At 46.8% G+C, this 15,621-nt stretch overlaps 1 protein-coding gene across 3 annotated transcripts in view; it reads right to left on the reverse strand.

Annotated features, from left to right (window-relative positions):
- Fam160a1 (family with sequence similarity 160 member A1) overlaps positions 1–15,621 on the reverse strand; it is a 256,635-nt gene that overhangs the window by 3,155 nt on the left and 237,859 nt on the right. For all 3 annotated transcript variants that reach the window (XM_031374231.1, XM_031374229.1, XM_031374230.1), the window contains 4 exons: positions 14,054–14,244; positions 10,138–11,286; positions 3,425–3,603; positions 2,961–3,099 (listed from right to left, as the gene is read on the reverse strand). In XM_031374231.1, coding sequence (XP_031230091.1) covers positions 2,961–3,099; positions 3,425–3,603; positions 10,138–11,286; positions 14,054–14,244 — 1,658 coding nt within the window. The remainder of the gene's footprint in view (positions 1–2,960; positions 3,100–3,424; positions 3,604–10,137; positions 11,287–14,053; positions 14,245–15,621) is intronic.

Genomic DNA, 15,621 nt, shown 5'->3' on the forward strand with positions numbered 1-15,621 from the left:
CTTTAAATATCCTTTTGGATTAAAGCGTATCACAGTTCGTGTCACAGAGAACCAGAAAAGTTGAGAATCTGTCTCCTACTACCTCTTATCAGAAATCCCTGGCAGGGGTATTAACAATGCAGACAAGGTTGAGGCCCAAGGTCAGCCTTGGTGACCCACCCACACAGGTCCTTAGACACATGGGCCATCAAAGCTCACTGAGGAAATTGGCCTGGATCCCACTGGGGATCAGAACACCTCGGCCAGAGTCTATGCTCTGCTGGCTGCCTCGCCCTCTGCAGCTCCATCCCCACATTTCCATTCACCCACATCTTACTGAGCTTCATCAGCACTGGGACTATAGCTAAGAGCACAGATTCTGTCACCCAACAGCTGGGCTACTCCAGGCAAGTGGCTTCACCTCTCTGTGCTCTCACTTCCTCTGACTGTCAGGAGCTCATGGCAGTGCTATAATGATCAAATGAGTCACTTGGTATCAAGGACACAGGGGCAACTTGACTGCATGTGGCCCACTTTGGCTACCACTCACTTCTGGCAAGCCCCTCCCTGCCCTGGTCCCTGCCCCCATTCACTGGAGACTGGCACAAGGTTTCAGCCAAGCACTGCTCTTTTGCTTATGCTGTACCTCAGTCTCTTCAAGGGCCTTGTCCCCTGAGAATGTCTCACAGCCTCTGCCCAGTCTATCCAGGGAGCATGACGGAGGAAATGACCCCCACTCCTCCACACTCTGCTTCTCCTTAGAGCTGCCTCTCATGCCTAGCTTCTAGCTTCCCATGCCAAACCTACCCCTCCTCTCTAAACCATGCTTTTGTGTGTGTGTGGATTTTTTAAATCTAACATGACTTGTGAATTAGAAATGTCATTGCTAAGGTTTGTCTGCCTAGCTTGAATCCACAAATCTTTGTTCATGACACAGAAGAGCAGCAAAGGGGTCCAAAGACTTAGAGGGACATCCTTCAGGCAGGTCCAGCAGCTGCTGGGGTGGACCCTAGCTGGCTTACCACCAGGAGATGGCCTTTCAGTGTGTCACAAGTAAGCAGATTTGAGTGATTACCCTGACTGGACCACTAGGTTTGTTTCCTTCACTGTGAAGTGGGTTAACATCTAGCCACCTTCTAGAATCAGAGCTCAGTTAAAGGACTCTTTAAATGTAAGTCAGGTCACGGCACTATTATTTCGTAGTTTTAATGTATTTGAGTGGGATTTCTTTCTTCCTCTTCTTCCTCCTTCTCCTCTTCCTCCTTTTTCTTTTTTCTGCTGAAAAAAATAACTAAACCTCAGGAGCCAATGATCTGGTCCACTCAGTTATCACAGAAATTCCTCCATTCTCCTGTTGTAGAGTAGTGGTCATTTTAACTGGTCCCTGAGGAGGCTGGCTTCTCTGAAGGGACACCAGGAAGTAAAGAATGCAGAAGCTGAATGGGGGAGCAGCTCCGGCTGCAGGCACCCGAGTTATATAAAGGGCCCAACAAGCATGCACAGTACCCAAAGAGAAAGCTAGGGAGAACAAAGTGCAGATCTACATCAGGGCCAGGGCTGGCTTCAGAAATGGTGCCTGGGTCTGAAAAATTGCTGCAGACAGTGTCATAGACTAACTCAGAGGACTTCAGAAGATGGCCAAGACAAATGTTCCACCCATCTCCAGGCAGCAGGGCTGGGCAAAGGGCACAGCCCAGACTGGAGACCCACCTTCCCACCCAATGCAGACAGCCTTCCCTCCCACATGGCCTTGCTTGCCTTCTCGATTTGAATTTTAACAAGTTAAAACCCAGCACATCATTTTACCTGGCCCAACTTTCTTTTACAATCTGCCCTGTAGTACCCCAGACGCTCACCACAACCAGAGTTCCTGCTGTGGCCAGAGAAGGCCTGAGAGATGGACAAACCTTTCCTTTAAAAGTCAAGAGAGGAGCAGAGAGTGTTGCTGAGCGGTAGAGTGTGTGCTTAGCATGCTGGAGGCCCTGGCTTCATCCCTAGCCCCACCTCCAAAAATAGGAACATAAGACCCAATAAAGCAAAGTGACCAGGATAACATAGCAGACACTAGACATAGGCGCCAGCAGCTGCACACAGTCCTGGGCTCTTCAGAGCTTCTTATAAAGGTGTAAACCTCTCTCAGAGCCATGCTCCCACCTCTCATCCCCAGCCTTGTTCTGGTCACTGGCCTTAGCTCTTAGGCTCCAGTCTCCCCCACTGCTCAGCTGCCCTGTGGAAGCTTTGTCCCACACCGGGACAACTGTGGCAAGGTAGGCCAGAACAATACTGGACATTTGCTTGTTTGTGCTCATCAGGGCCTATGTCACAGCTCAGAAGACAATGGCCACCAGATTTGTCTAACCAGAAACAAGACCAAGCAGCAGTACTTCCCAAGTCTCGGACTATTCTCAGCTCTCCTCTGTCACACCTCCCTGCCACCCACCCTCTCACTGTCCTGCCATGACCCACCTAACGCCTCCCCTTTGCTGAGCGAAGCAGGAATTGCTGAGGCTAAACTTCACTTCTCCTCATCCAAACAAGCAGTGTCCACCTCCTGGAGTCCTGAAACATTTATTTTTTGGGGACAAAAAGCTCTAAAAATATAATAAAGAGAATAGATGCCATCTGCAGGACAGGGACAGCCAAAAGATGGTTCCCCGAGTGCACATGATGCCTTTCTGGAGTCCAAGGGGGCTGCTGTGGTTTACTGGAATTTAACAGCATCTCATGGCAGCTCCTTCCTTGAACTACCTCAGCTAGGAAAATCGATGGCCAGCCGGATTCTCCATGAAGGGCAAAGGTCAGTGCAGGCCTGGGAGCCCCTCCTTTCAGATTTAAGAAACTAGGAAGAGGTTGTTCTAGGATGGACACAAACAAAAATATCCTTTGATGCTTATCGGTTCCAGATGCCAAGAATACCTGCAAACAAAATGTGGGGGACTGGGCGCAGGCTAAGACAGGCACAGTGGAGAAAGCTGGCTGACCTTTGGTGAGTGCTGCAGGGGTCATGTCAGCCATGTCCACCCGGAAGAGCAGGTACTGCTGAGCTTGGATGAGTAGGCCCGGGAAGTCTCTCTCCACAGAAGCAAACTGCTCGATCTTGTTTTTCACAGATGCAAGGACCTGTCAAAACCCACATTAATGATGCTATTACTCCCCAGCCCGTTTCCACTCTCAGTCACCAATACATCTTTTGGGTCCATCCCTCATTACAGGGACTGTTATGGTATTGGACATTTGCTCATTTTTAACTGCCTGTGTTCCTGGTAAGGAACTCTCAAAACATCAAACCAAATGAAGCATTGCAGATTATCTAGAATAGTCTATACAACTAGCCTACTGGGACAGGGAAGGGAAACAAGTTAATTGGGACATGGAGATTTTTGAAAACTAACAAAATCCTGAGAGGAAGGGGAAGACAAAAGGAATGGGCGTGGCTGTACCATACCTGGTAGAGAGAGCGGACGCTGGGCTGGAAGACCATGTTGGTGTTGAGGAGGAAGGAGCGCAGGAGCGGCTGCGGGTAGCTGGCCAGCTGGGTGATGATGCCAATAAGAAGCAAGTTGACATGCAGAGAGTTCTCCAGCATGTTCTCCAGCTTTGACAGAACCACACTGATGAATGGACCTGCAGGGAGGACACACACAGTGTCAGGGCTGGCTGGACTTGACAGAGCTGCAGAGTCACTGGGCCCACAGCCAGGGTGTAAGCACAGAGGCCATGTGCCTGCTTCCCATTGTAAAGGACAGTTGACATCCTGAGTCCACAACCACCTATAGTACTGTGAAAGCTAAAAGAACTTTGAAAAGCTCAAACAACAAATAATTTTCAAAGACTGTGTTGCTTTTCCCCATTGGTTCTTCATTCCTGACTCTGACAGGAAAATGTACAATTCACTATCTCTCCGTGCTATGGACTGCATGGATGTCAGAGGCCACTGAAAGTGGCATAGCAAATATTGAGTAATGTTTACCAAGTAGCAACATGTGACCAGGGACCAGGGACCATGTCCCATGCACATGCCTGAGAGAGGTTCTCCCTCAATGTCATATGGAGGAAGGGAAAGGAGAGACCGTGAATGAAGAGGTCCTGGACGGAGAGACCTGACTATTCCTGGCAACTTGATATCTGCATTTTCCATTTCAGACCAGAGAGAAAGAAGGATCAGTCTCAGGAAATGGGGTCCAGTGTGACACAGAGGTCTCAATCAATCAATCAATCAATCAATAAAATGCAAAGCCTTATGATTACAAAAGCAGTTTATGAAAAAATACATATAAGCAAAAGGATGCTGTTTGTGCTTCAGGTCGGTAGCAAGTTAATATGGTTTATGTGTTGGTTTACTGAGAGCAAGGAAAACAAAAAAATAATAAATCTAAAATTAATAAAATTACTTGAAGATGTTTTAAATTTTTCCCATAAAAGTGTTCCATTAAGCAAGATCGATGGGGATTCTGAATTTCCCCCAGTGGAGCCGTTGATGATGCCACTAAGCCTCGGCATATTTATAACATATGCATATAACCCTTGATAGATAAACACGCCTTATGAACACTTCACCACCATTACCGTGAGTCTAACACAAACACACTTCATCTCGAGATGCTTCATGCAGAACTCTGCCAGAAGCTAAATCCCTTATAAGGAAGCAAGGTCTCTGAGACCTGAGAACAGACAACTATGCCAAGCACCAGAATGGGTGAGTGACCGATGATGCTGTGATCCTCTGTCGAGGTACAATCCCTTCACATGCCACACTGCCTGGGAAGGGCTGGAAAAACTCTTCATCTACTTTCTATGTGAGTGGGTGAGGAACCCCAAGGGGATCAATGAGCCTTGGAGAATTTTGCCAAACAAATCTGGGAGGGTCTGCCAAACATATCTAGAAACCCCACAGGTTAGAATCTCCGTCTGAAAGCAACTAGTGATTGTCCCTTTAAGAACTCTAGAAATGTGACCTGGATTCTTACATCCTCACAGCACAATTCTGGCTTTCTGAGTTGCTCTCCTTACCATCTACTCCGACCAGTTCTCTCTCTCTCTCTCTCTCTCTCTCTCTCTCTCTCTCTCTCTCTCTCTCTCTCTCTCTCTTTTTCTGTGTGTGTGTGTGTGTGTGTGTGTGTGTGTGAGAGAGAGAGAGAGAGAGAGAGAGAGAGATGCCCTCAGTCCATCCCCAGTCACTAGCATCTTGTTCCTTATCTGTTTCCCTCCGTATGAAGAAAACATTTTAATAAATCCAAAATCAACTAGGGGGAACACTCAGCAAAACGTGCTCCTAATATGAGTGTTTGACTTCCTTTCTCTGACCCCAGAACCTTGTGTGAATCCAGCCATCCTACCTACAAACTCGAATATTGCCAGCCTTCAGTGTCTAGGGTAGACATGTACAGCTCATCACTACTCCAAGGGGGATGAAGAGTGCAAATCTCATGCATGGTGGAGAAGAAGGTTATCCCATCAGCATCTCTCCTGAGTAACAGTACATTGAGTCAAGGCCAGGAGACGGCCATCGTAATCTACCAGTGGTGCTATCATTCTTAGGCGTGAAAAAACTACATTAAACTCTCTGAATCCTGACTTTATTCTTAGCTGGCTTCTAGCACATCAAAGAAAGCTGCTTAGCAAAAAGCAGTTGCCAGGGGAACCGTAAGCATCTGAAAATCAGAAGGCTGTGCGACACTCAGAAAGCCACAGGCAGCCTTGGGAGTAGAAGGTGGATATTTTCCCTCTACTCCTGGGAGGACAATAAGCTCCTCACCCACTAGTTTAAAGTGTGGATGTCTCCATGTACCTACTACAAGGGCAGATGTAAACAGCCCATGTATCTATTGAAGGTGGGGCCCCTTTTGTGGCACTGTTAGAAGATGGTGGAACATTAGGAAGCAGAGCTGTGCCACCAGAGGCATGCCCTTGAGGGGATACTGGGACCCTGATCCTCCTTGTTCATTTCTGTTCCCATAGTGCCATGAGATGGAGCTCCTGGGCCACATACTACCCAGGATGCAGTGCTACCTTACCACAGGACTGAAGGCAATAGGGCTGAGGGACTGGATGGAATCCTCTGAAACAGGGAGAGAATAGAGCTGAGGCTCTCAGACACGTCCCACAGTCCTGCAAAGCTGATGCACAGAACTCACATAGAATATTTAAATCTCCAGAAAGACCTTGGCCTCACTGCTTTCCCTTCCTAGCACTCATTTCCTTCCCTTCAGATGCTCAGCCTCCTTCCCTATAATGAGTCTGTTCCCTGCAGCAATTCCGAAAGGAAAGTTGTCTTCAACTCTGTGACTCAGTTCTGTTCACAAACCCAACCTTGGAAACATCTAAATATTCACCTTCATTTCCACCTTAGGCAGAGTCCCTTCACATCCTGTCTGGACTGTTACGACAGACTTTCTATTTTAACAGAGATTAAAACTGCATAATATATACATATATAAATGTACACTCACACACATATATGTACACCTTTAAAAGAGTGCAAGCCACCTCCTGGAAGAAACTCTTGCTACAGATTCCAGTATATTACAGAGGTGTATATCTACAATAAAGTCATATCTGACTTACTGTTCCTCTACAGAAGCCAGAATTCCAAGTACTTTTCCTGATTCACCTGGTAAAAATCATCCTAGGACGAACATTGATTATTTATCTCATTTAAAGATCAGGCAGAATGTTAAATACACATGACTTGTAAATAAAGGAGTCTGAATTTCAATGTGGACCAACTGTTTCTAGAGCTGTTGGCTAGCATGTTATCTTAATTCCCAGGTGTGTGTGTGTCTGCCTGCCTGCCTGTCTGTCTGTCTTCCAGTATTGTGGTTTTGAAACAAAGACAACACTAACTATCTTCTATTGTAGAGACTTCCTTTTTGTTTGTTTGTTTGTTTTTGTTTTTGTTTTGTTTTGTTTTTGTTTGTTTGTTTTTAGAGACAGGGTTTCTCTGTGTAGTCCTCTGTAGAGCAGGCTGGCCTCAAACTCAGAAATCCGCCTGCCTCTGCCTCCCAAGTGCTGGGATTAAAGGTGTGCGCCACTACTGCCGTGCTGAGACTTCTTTTCCACTTAACAATCTGTCCTGCAGAATGTCCCACACATCACAGAGAGCTGTCTAAATGATCTCAAGGCTACAGAATATTTGATTGTTTAGAGCACTGCAGTGAGCAGCCTGGTCTCCTACTGCTGGATATTTGAGTTCTTTCTATTCTTCCTCTATCGTAAACAACACCGCAGTAAACATACTCATGTATGTATGTGAGTATGTAGATATGTGTGTCTGTGTATACACATGTATAGATAGATAGATATACGTATGTGTGGCATGGAAGTATGAATACAGTTGTGGGCATAGCTCTAGAAACAGAATGACCAGGTCCAGGCAGTGGCCTTGATGATAAACACATCTTCCACTTGTTCTTGCTGCCGCTTCTCCCATCCCCATACTCTCTCCACAACACTATGAAGGTTGCTCCTTCAGATCCTGGCATGCTGTACTCCAACTTTAATGCTTAGGCCAGGGGTACAAGGTCTCCCTTCTTAAGTCTTGGCCCAAAGACCCCTTCTAAGCAGACACCAAGTGCTCCCAAGCTTCTCTCCCACCTCTCTGCCCTGTGAGATCTGTACTCCTCACCTCCATGTGCTCTGCCTGGATACTGTCAGCTTGATGTGTGGCCATTTCTTCAGGAGGAAGGAAGGAGGCTCCTAGGACTTTACAAGGCTCAGAAAATTCATGAACCTGCAAGACTCATGCAGCTTCTCCCCAAAGTTCTATGAAAAGTTAGTGATCGCTCGGGGAGAGGAGACTGGTGTAGCTGCCTGTGATTGCAAGGACCTCCAGAGATGCTGCTGATGTGAGTCACCCGTGTTCATGTAAGGAACCCTTCATACAGGCTCATGTGAGGAACCCTAGAAAACGCACTGGTCAACACTCTAGACTTAGATAGATGTGGGTTTTTTGTTTGTCTTACTTAGTGTCCTGTCTACAGTAAGCAGATATATAGCTCTGCAGGCAATGCCTCACAGTGCTGCTTCCCTCTTGGACTCGCCCTCAGAGCCCCTGTTGTAATGCTGCGCCCTCCCTGTGCTAGGCTCCCTTCCAATCTGGAACACAATGGCTGACACCCACTTCTCACTGCAAACAAAGCTCTTTGCTGGCATCTTTGTGAATGTGTACTCTGTGTCTTTAGGTCTTATATATACAGTTCACCAAATCTTACAGGTTCAATTTTTAAAAATTGTTGGATTCATAAATAAATGAAATTAGAAAAATGGAGTCCCCTGATTTTTCTAGGAAGCAAAGTCAGCTCATCAGAGTTCCTTTCTGCTGCTGCTGCTGATGCTGCTGAGTCTATGGAGAGAGGCAGGGGAGCTACGCCGCAGCCCATCCTCGTTTGGAAACTACAGGACTCACAAGGAGAGATGTCTCCTGACACGGTGTACATGTTCCACAAAGAGGAAGGGAAGACAAGGCTTTCATTAGAGAGACCACGTGTACCACAGAACTTGCATTTTAGCAGCTCACAGGGGCAACACATACATAACCTTGTTAGTAATAGTGTTGTTTTCTAGGCTTTCCCTAAGCTGTACTTTTTCCCTCGAGTTACATACTCCCCAGGGATGTAACTATTTTGTCAGAAAGCTGGCACCCTAAGGGGCAGCCTTCATTAGCCAGGACTTGGTCCCCGTGTCCCACAAAAAGGTTGCAGGACATTCAGGCTTCTCCCTGTTGAGTGTGTCAGGAGAATAGGCAGCTTACTTTGGCTCCTTTACTCAGCTCCCCCAGCTCTGTCCCTTCCCCCATCAACTGGGAAACCTAAGATGATCGAATCCTTTTAACTTATGATTGACTGACTGGTTGGATTTTAATTAAAACTTGTTCACACCAAAATGTTATCTCAGCTAGAAGCTCAGGCCTGATAATTGTGGAATTAAAAGCTGTCTCCCTGTTTAAATACATCTTCAAGCATCAGTAAATAAATGAATAAAGATTGGGGGGGAGCCCCCTTGAAATCACAGCACATCTCTGTGAACAGGCCAGAAAGCAACTTTTTTTTTTTTTAATCTGCCTATGGGAATACTGGAAGGTGGGGACCTTGTCCGTCCTCACCAAGGTATTCCCCACTGCCCAGGAGAGACAATTGTCACCTGAGTCTGGAGAGGCCACCAGAAGGAACAATAGTGGGCCATTCCTCCTATCTGTCTGTCCTCCCAGGGCTGTGGAGGCATGTGTAAATCAAAGCCCCATATCTGGGAAGCGTAGAGCCAGGGTACACCCAGAGTGCAATGGAAGACCATTGTCTATCCCTCTGTGTCACCAGCTACTTCCAGGACTTCTATTTGCTATCAAATGCCACCCAGCCTTCCCGCCTTCGATGAGCACACTGAGCTCTTACTTGTGGGAATCCCCTCCGTGCTACTATTTGCAGACCTGTAGATTCAGACTTTTCTGCTTAATACTTAATGATTCTCTCTATCATATTTCCTTGGCTGATCCACTTCTTTTATATCCCAGCCCAGCCCTTTGCCTCTTACACAGACCCTCCCTGTTGCTAACAGTGTCAGTACTGGAACACATGCATTTGGAAAAGTGGTTAGTACCCATGAACCCAGTTTTATTTTGAGGTGTTGAGTCTCTCCTTTAGGGCAAAAGCCCAGCTAATGTCAATGTCCTTCTTGCCCAACTGCCATCGTAACAAGTGTTTTAAGCATGATGTCACTGCTTGGCCACTGGGAACACACCCAGAACAAATGTCTCTCCATCTGGAGCATGTCCTCTAATAGAGTAATTTAAAAAAAAAAAAAAAAAGAATACACATACACGTAAGTGCTAGGGAGAAAAACAAATTAGATTCAAGGAAATGTAGTTTTAGATAATGACTCGATTCTGGTGTGGTCGAATCAGGCCTATGACATTATCACGAGCATCAGAAGTTACTGCGGAGCACAACTAAAAGCCTGACTTGCTAAACAAATCCACCCTAGTAGGAATGACAAAGTATGGCCGCCCCTTCAGTTCCTGCAAAGACATTTCACTCCTGTTAGGTGAATGGACACGCCTCACCTCCTGTTAGGTGAATGGACACGCCTCACCTCCTGCTTCCACACTTTTGCCATAGCATAAGGACTCTCAAAAGCTGAAACCACAAAGCAGCTTAAGGTTGTCACCTGTGAACGGGGTGCTCTGAGTCCTCACGGGATAGGGGCTGGTACAGGCAGTGTCCTCTCCCACACCAAATGGGGAAGGCCCGGCCTCCACAGCAGGCGTGTCCACCATGAGAGAGTCGAAGTCATCCTCCTCCTCCTCCTCCTCCTCCTCCTCAGCTTTACACTCTTCCCTCCTTTCATCCTGGTGTGTGAGAAGCAAGGGCTCAGAGTCGGGGATGCTCTGCTCTGTCAAGCCCTCAGTGCCAGAGTCCAGTTCTTGAATGATTTGGTCGTACTGTGCGATGAAATCTTCACCCTCTGCACTGGCAATCAGCAAGTCTGACTGGGGTTCTGCCTCAAACTCGGGGGCTGTCAACTCCGAGTCTGATGCTAAGGCTACACCAGGCTCATTCTCTGGCTTGGCTTCTGAGAACATGTTCTGATGCAGATCTGCTCTCTCCCTGCTGGGTTGTGACTCTGTCTCTGGATCGGGACTTAGGAGAGGTCCATTGCTCATGGGGAGACTCTGGGCTTCAGGCTGGGGCTTGGGCTGAGCCTCAGCTGGTGGGTCTGCAGTCTCCCCCTGCGGCTCCCTGGTGTCCTCTGCGTCCTTCTCAGCACACAGCCTGTATACCATCACGTCATCCTGGAAGTCTGACTCTTCAATGTAGGACCCCTTGAACAGGAGGATGGCGTTCTTCTTCATCTCTTGGATGTGTTTGGGGGGATCAATAGGTGCTGGTGGGGCCGGGGTCTCCACATCGTCATAAGGCCCGGGGGAGCCCACATCAGCCCCTGAGGAGATACCAGTGTCGTAGCTGTCATCCCATTCCAGCTCTGACTGGCTCTTGTCCTTTGTCTGCCCTGATGTCCTCGCACGCTGCTGTGGGAGTCTGGCCTCTGGGTGGGCTGAGATTTCTCGGCTCTCTTCTGACAGATTCTGCAGAAAGGTCTCAGGGTCAGGTGAGTCCCCATCATAGAGGGCTGACCACACCCTGCAGTCCCTCATGCAGTGGAGGATGTTGGTGTGGGCTTCCCACAGATACTGCAGGTAGCTGATGTCCAGGGCCTTCCCATACTCCACAATGCATGCTGCTGGGGTGGGTGGGGGAGGAGGGGAAGGTGAAGAAGGGGAGCAGGGCGTCTCTGGCAGCAGCTGCTCCTCTGGTCCTGTGTGAGAGCAGACACCATCAGAGAGGTGGGAATGAGTGCACAAGGGAACCTGGTCTAGCAATGGTTGATTAAATATTTCTGAATAATACAAACGGAATTCAGAGGAAAAGACAGTGTCAGAAACTACAACCTCACGGAAGATACAAAACAAAAATGGCCAGAAAAGTGTTAAGTGATGCTGTGTGGTAACTAGACAGTCTGAGAGGCTGTGAGGATGGTCCCTTCTGTCATAGTCAGCTTTGGTGCCCACCTCCCATTTCTGGCAACACCAGAAAAGCCTGTTCACTCCTCAGGACTCCTGGTCAATGTATAATGCCTCTGGTCCCAGATGGAGACCAGGAGATGTTCTGATCTTCTCCAGAAACCAGAACTTTTTATGTTATTGTTTCCTTCCTTAAGGGTTTATCTAGCTGGGCCTGTCAATCACTTGGCCTTGATTCCACCCCACAGGAAAGCTGAGTTGTCTGAAGATGTGCTAAGGAGGGGAAAGAATAATTATCCTCTTAAAGAGATGATGTATTTATCCTTCCCAGAAATCCTCCCCTCATATAGCCTCTTATGCAGCCCTTGCCATGGTGCCTACCGGCTTTTCTGAATTGTTCAGAAAACTAACTTTTTCTTTTTTTTTTTTTTTCTGCCTTTCTCTTGGTTATTAGCCAAAATCCTAGATGCCATTTCCCTCAAACTCTGGGCTCCCTTACTCTTTCTCTAAAGACCCTACCCCCAACCCCACCATGTGCTGCTGATCCTCCGTGTAGCTGGTAGCCATCTACTGTGGAATCTGTTTTCTTGTACCCTAATTTGAAAGGCATAAGGCTCTGCCTCTGTCTCCCTCTTCCTGGCAACTCCCAAGACTTACAGCTTGCCTATCTTGGTGTTTCTTTCTCAAAGTTTAATAAAATTGTCTTTGTGTTTCCTCCTGAGTCCATTTTCAAATTCATTTATTAACAAGACTAGGCACACAAACCGAGGGAGCCCTGCCTTCCCTCTAATACAGTCCCTGGAGAAATGAGAGCCAATGAGGGCCACCTCCCTGGACCAGGAAGTAACATTAGAAATGTTGTGTGATAACTTATAAGCATCTTAATTTTAATTTTGGTTTTGATAATAAAGTGAATGGCTGATAATCATGAGTTTGATAACCAGGTTTTCTGGTAGAAAAATCCTGTGTTTCTAGGAAAGGCAATTAACTCACTCCACCTTGTTGGCAACACTCAGGATGTGGACACATAGTAAATGCTGTCTTGAAGTCAAGTCTTAGTCAAGCCAAAACAGAGACAGTGTCCTGTGTTTGAAGGCGACTGACTTAATGTTACAAATTTCAACAGCATCACTGAAATAGTTATAAAAACACCTGTTTTAAAGTTCTAATTTCCCAGCAAAGGAATGTTTAGATAAGATTGACTTAGAGAAAATCATGCCTTCTACCATTTTTTAAACATCTCAAATATTGTAAGAGCTTTATCACTGGCCTGGAAGTTAATGATCCTATCTGATAGATACTGTTTTCCAAACTTGCTATGGATGACTCGAGCACTGGCCTACTCTGGACCCTCTCCATACTCCAGTGCCATGTCTTTGTGAGCTCTGGGCTCCTTCATAATGAATCTCTACCAGATTGGGTCAGGTCTGAGCCTCTAGGAGTATAGATGAAGCCCAGTAAAATAGACACATGCCCCTTTGTTTACTATTCTACTGTTAGAAGGTTGGTGTCACTTTTCCTATATACTTCACATAAAAAGGCATTGAACTATTCCTGGGAATAGCTCCTGAGTAATGGCTACATGCTGGGAAGCTTCCTAAGAGCCCTGAGTGCCTGTACTCACGGTTCCTTGGAGCAGTCCTTCGGAGAAGGTACTATTTCACAAAAAAAGGGGGGGGGAGGTTTGGGATGATTAAGAATTTTCCCCTGAAAGATGGTAAGATCAGAATCCTAGCTGGTGACTGCTGCACAGCAATTCTGCCTGCTAGCTTATGGGGCCCACTCACTGGGACATGGATCTATCGCAACTCTAGAGGCAGGATACAGAACAAACATGGGATGTGGTGGTCAGAGAAGTTGCATGTTACATAACCTTGAACAAGTTATTTCTCCTGCCTGAGTCTGTTTTTTCCTCTGCACATGGTGGTACTACCTCCTCTCTGTCCTTAAATGTGATGGCACAGAGAACATAGCTGGCAAGTTTTTTGGGGGGGTTGGGGTTTTTTTGGTTTTTGGTTTTTGGGTTTTTTGTTTTGTTTGTTTGTTTGTTTGTTTGTTTTGGTTTTTCAGGACAGGATTTCTCTGTATAGCCCTGGATGTCCTGAAACTCACTCTGTAGACCAGGCTGGCCTCGAACTCAGAAATCCACCTGCCTCTGCCTCCCAAGTGCTGGGATTAAAGGCATGTGCCACCACTGCCCAGTGGAAAATCATGTTTAATCTGAATTTCGAATTTTGGAAATTAAAAAGCAGGTCTTCCTTGGTTATAGACACAACACCTGTAACTCATTCTGTTTTAGAAGACATGTTAGCACACACTTTCCTATTTGGGCTCTAAAGATACCACTAGAAAGGACATGTAAGATAAAGATCTATCATAAATGACTAGTTGAAGGCAGGTGCATTGGTGAATACTAGCCACAGAGTCTATAACTCCTTGAGAACAGGAAAAGGCTCCAACTACTCTTTAACTCCAGTTATTTTGTCTACCCAAAGAGACACATCTTATCAGGAGAGATGGATGTGGCATTATGTTTAAAGATCATCCCTAATGTGTTCCTACCTGAGCCATCATGCATACACTTGGACCAGAGAATATAATCCCTTTCTTGGTTCCCAAGTGTCAGAGTGATACCACTGGCACAACAGACAGGGGTCAAGGCAAGCAGCTTGGCCGCAGACACGGAGTAACAGTCTCTCTCCTTCACAGCCCACCTTTGACTCAGCATCATGTGATTGCAGGGGACCAGATACCTGAAATGACAAAGAGCCAGCATTCAGTGTCTCTGCAATGCTCCACCACCACTATCAGAATGATACCAGAAAAGGATTATGAGCAGGGTAAGACTCATCCTCTCCCCACACAGCACACTGGCCACTGGCCATCCACTGCCTTGCTTAAAAGGATGCTAAGCACTTCTTCTTTCCGACAGAACTGTTCTCTATGCACATTTCTAGCCCTCTCTATGACCTTCCTCACCTCGTTTCTCTCTTTACCCCCATGCCTTTAAGTCCACTGCAATCTCCTCCTGGAGTGAGCCTTCCCATGTATCTGCCTGACAGTTTCTTACCTTGGAAGCACCACATTCTCTAGGGAGACTTTCCAGCTCCATACTCAGAGGCAGAGCCCTTCTCCCCCTCGTCTGTGTGTGCCTAGAAGCATTGTTATTCTTGCATGACAAATGTCTAATCTTCCTCCTCAGCAAATGTGTTGCAAGAGCAAGAACTGCTTCAGCAGTCTTGTCTTATGATCCCTAAAACTCTAACTCTAAGTGAATAGGTCCTAAGTAAAGGTGGCAAATCCCTCCAAACCTTCTCCATGACAATGAGGGAAAATGATTCCTGACAGCTCAGCGGAGAGCCCTGGGCCCCACTGCACAGGTTGACTGGTGGCTGAAAGCATCTTCATGTCAACATGAGCCCAGGGAAGAGAAAACATGGTCATGTTTCAGACAGAGCTGAGCATATTAGTGAGCTTTATGAGTAGATCGGGCGTGAGTAGATTAGTGCCTGCCTGTCCTAACAAGAAACACCACACCAGTCATTTCAACTAGGATGGACCAAGTAGATTGAAGGACCCAATGTTGAGGCCAATTTCACAGTAGCTTAAGCTCCCATCTGAGCAAGCACAACCTTTAAATAAACCAGAATGTGCTTACTGCCTAATACAGCTCCTGAGAATGGGCCAGCACAAGGGCAAACAATCTGTGCTCGAGTGTTGGACTGTGAAGGGCAGTCTGTGTTCTGGTTGAGCAAGGGTTACTCTGGAGACCCAGTAGAAAATTCTACAAGGGACGGAACAGTGAGCTACGCCCCCAGACATTAGGTGCCTAACACCACTAGATCTCCATTATCCTGTAGATCAGTCATGTAGGGCTATGCCCCAAGATCCTAGTATCCTGGCTAGACTTCACCCCCACAGTCACCTGACTACATCCAGGTATGCCCTGCCCTACAGTAACCTGGGAACAGCAAAGTAGCCCAGCTCACTATAAAAGGGGCTGCTTGACCCCTCCTCTCTCTCTTAAGCTCTTGTTCTTACTCTCAACTCTTGTTCCTTCTCCCCACCCCCTCTCCATATGGCCATGGCCAGCCTCTACCTTCTCTCTCTCTCTCTCTCTCTCTCTCTCT

This window comes from Mastomys coucha, unplaced genomic scaffold (assembly GCF_008632895.1).
Source record: "Mastomys coucha isolate ucsf_1 unplaced genomic scaffold, UCSF_Mcou_1 pScaffold16, whole genome shotgun sequence".
Classification (NCBI taxonomy): Eukaryota; Metazoa; Chordata; class Mammalia; order Rodentia; family Muridae; genus Mastomys; species Mastomys coucha.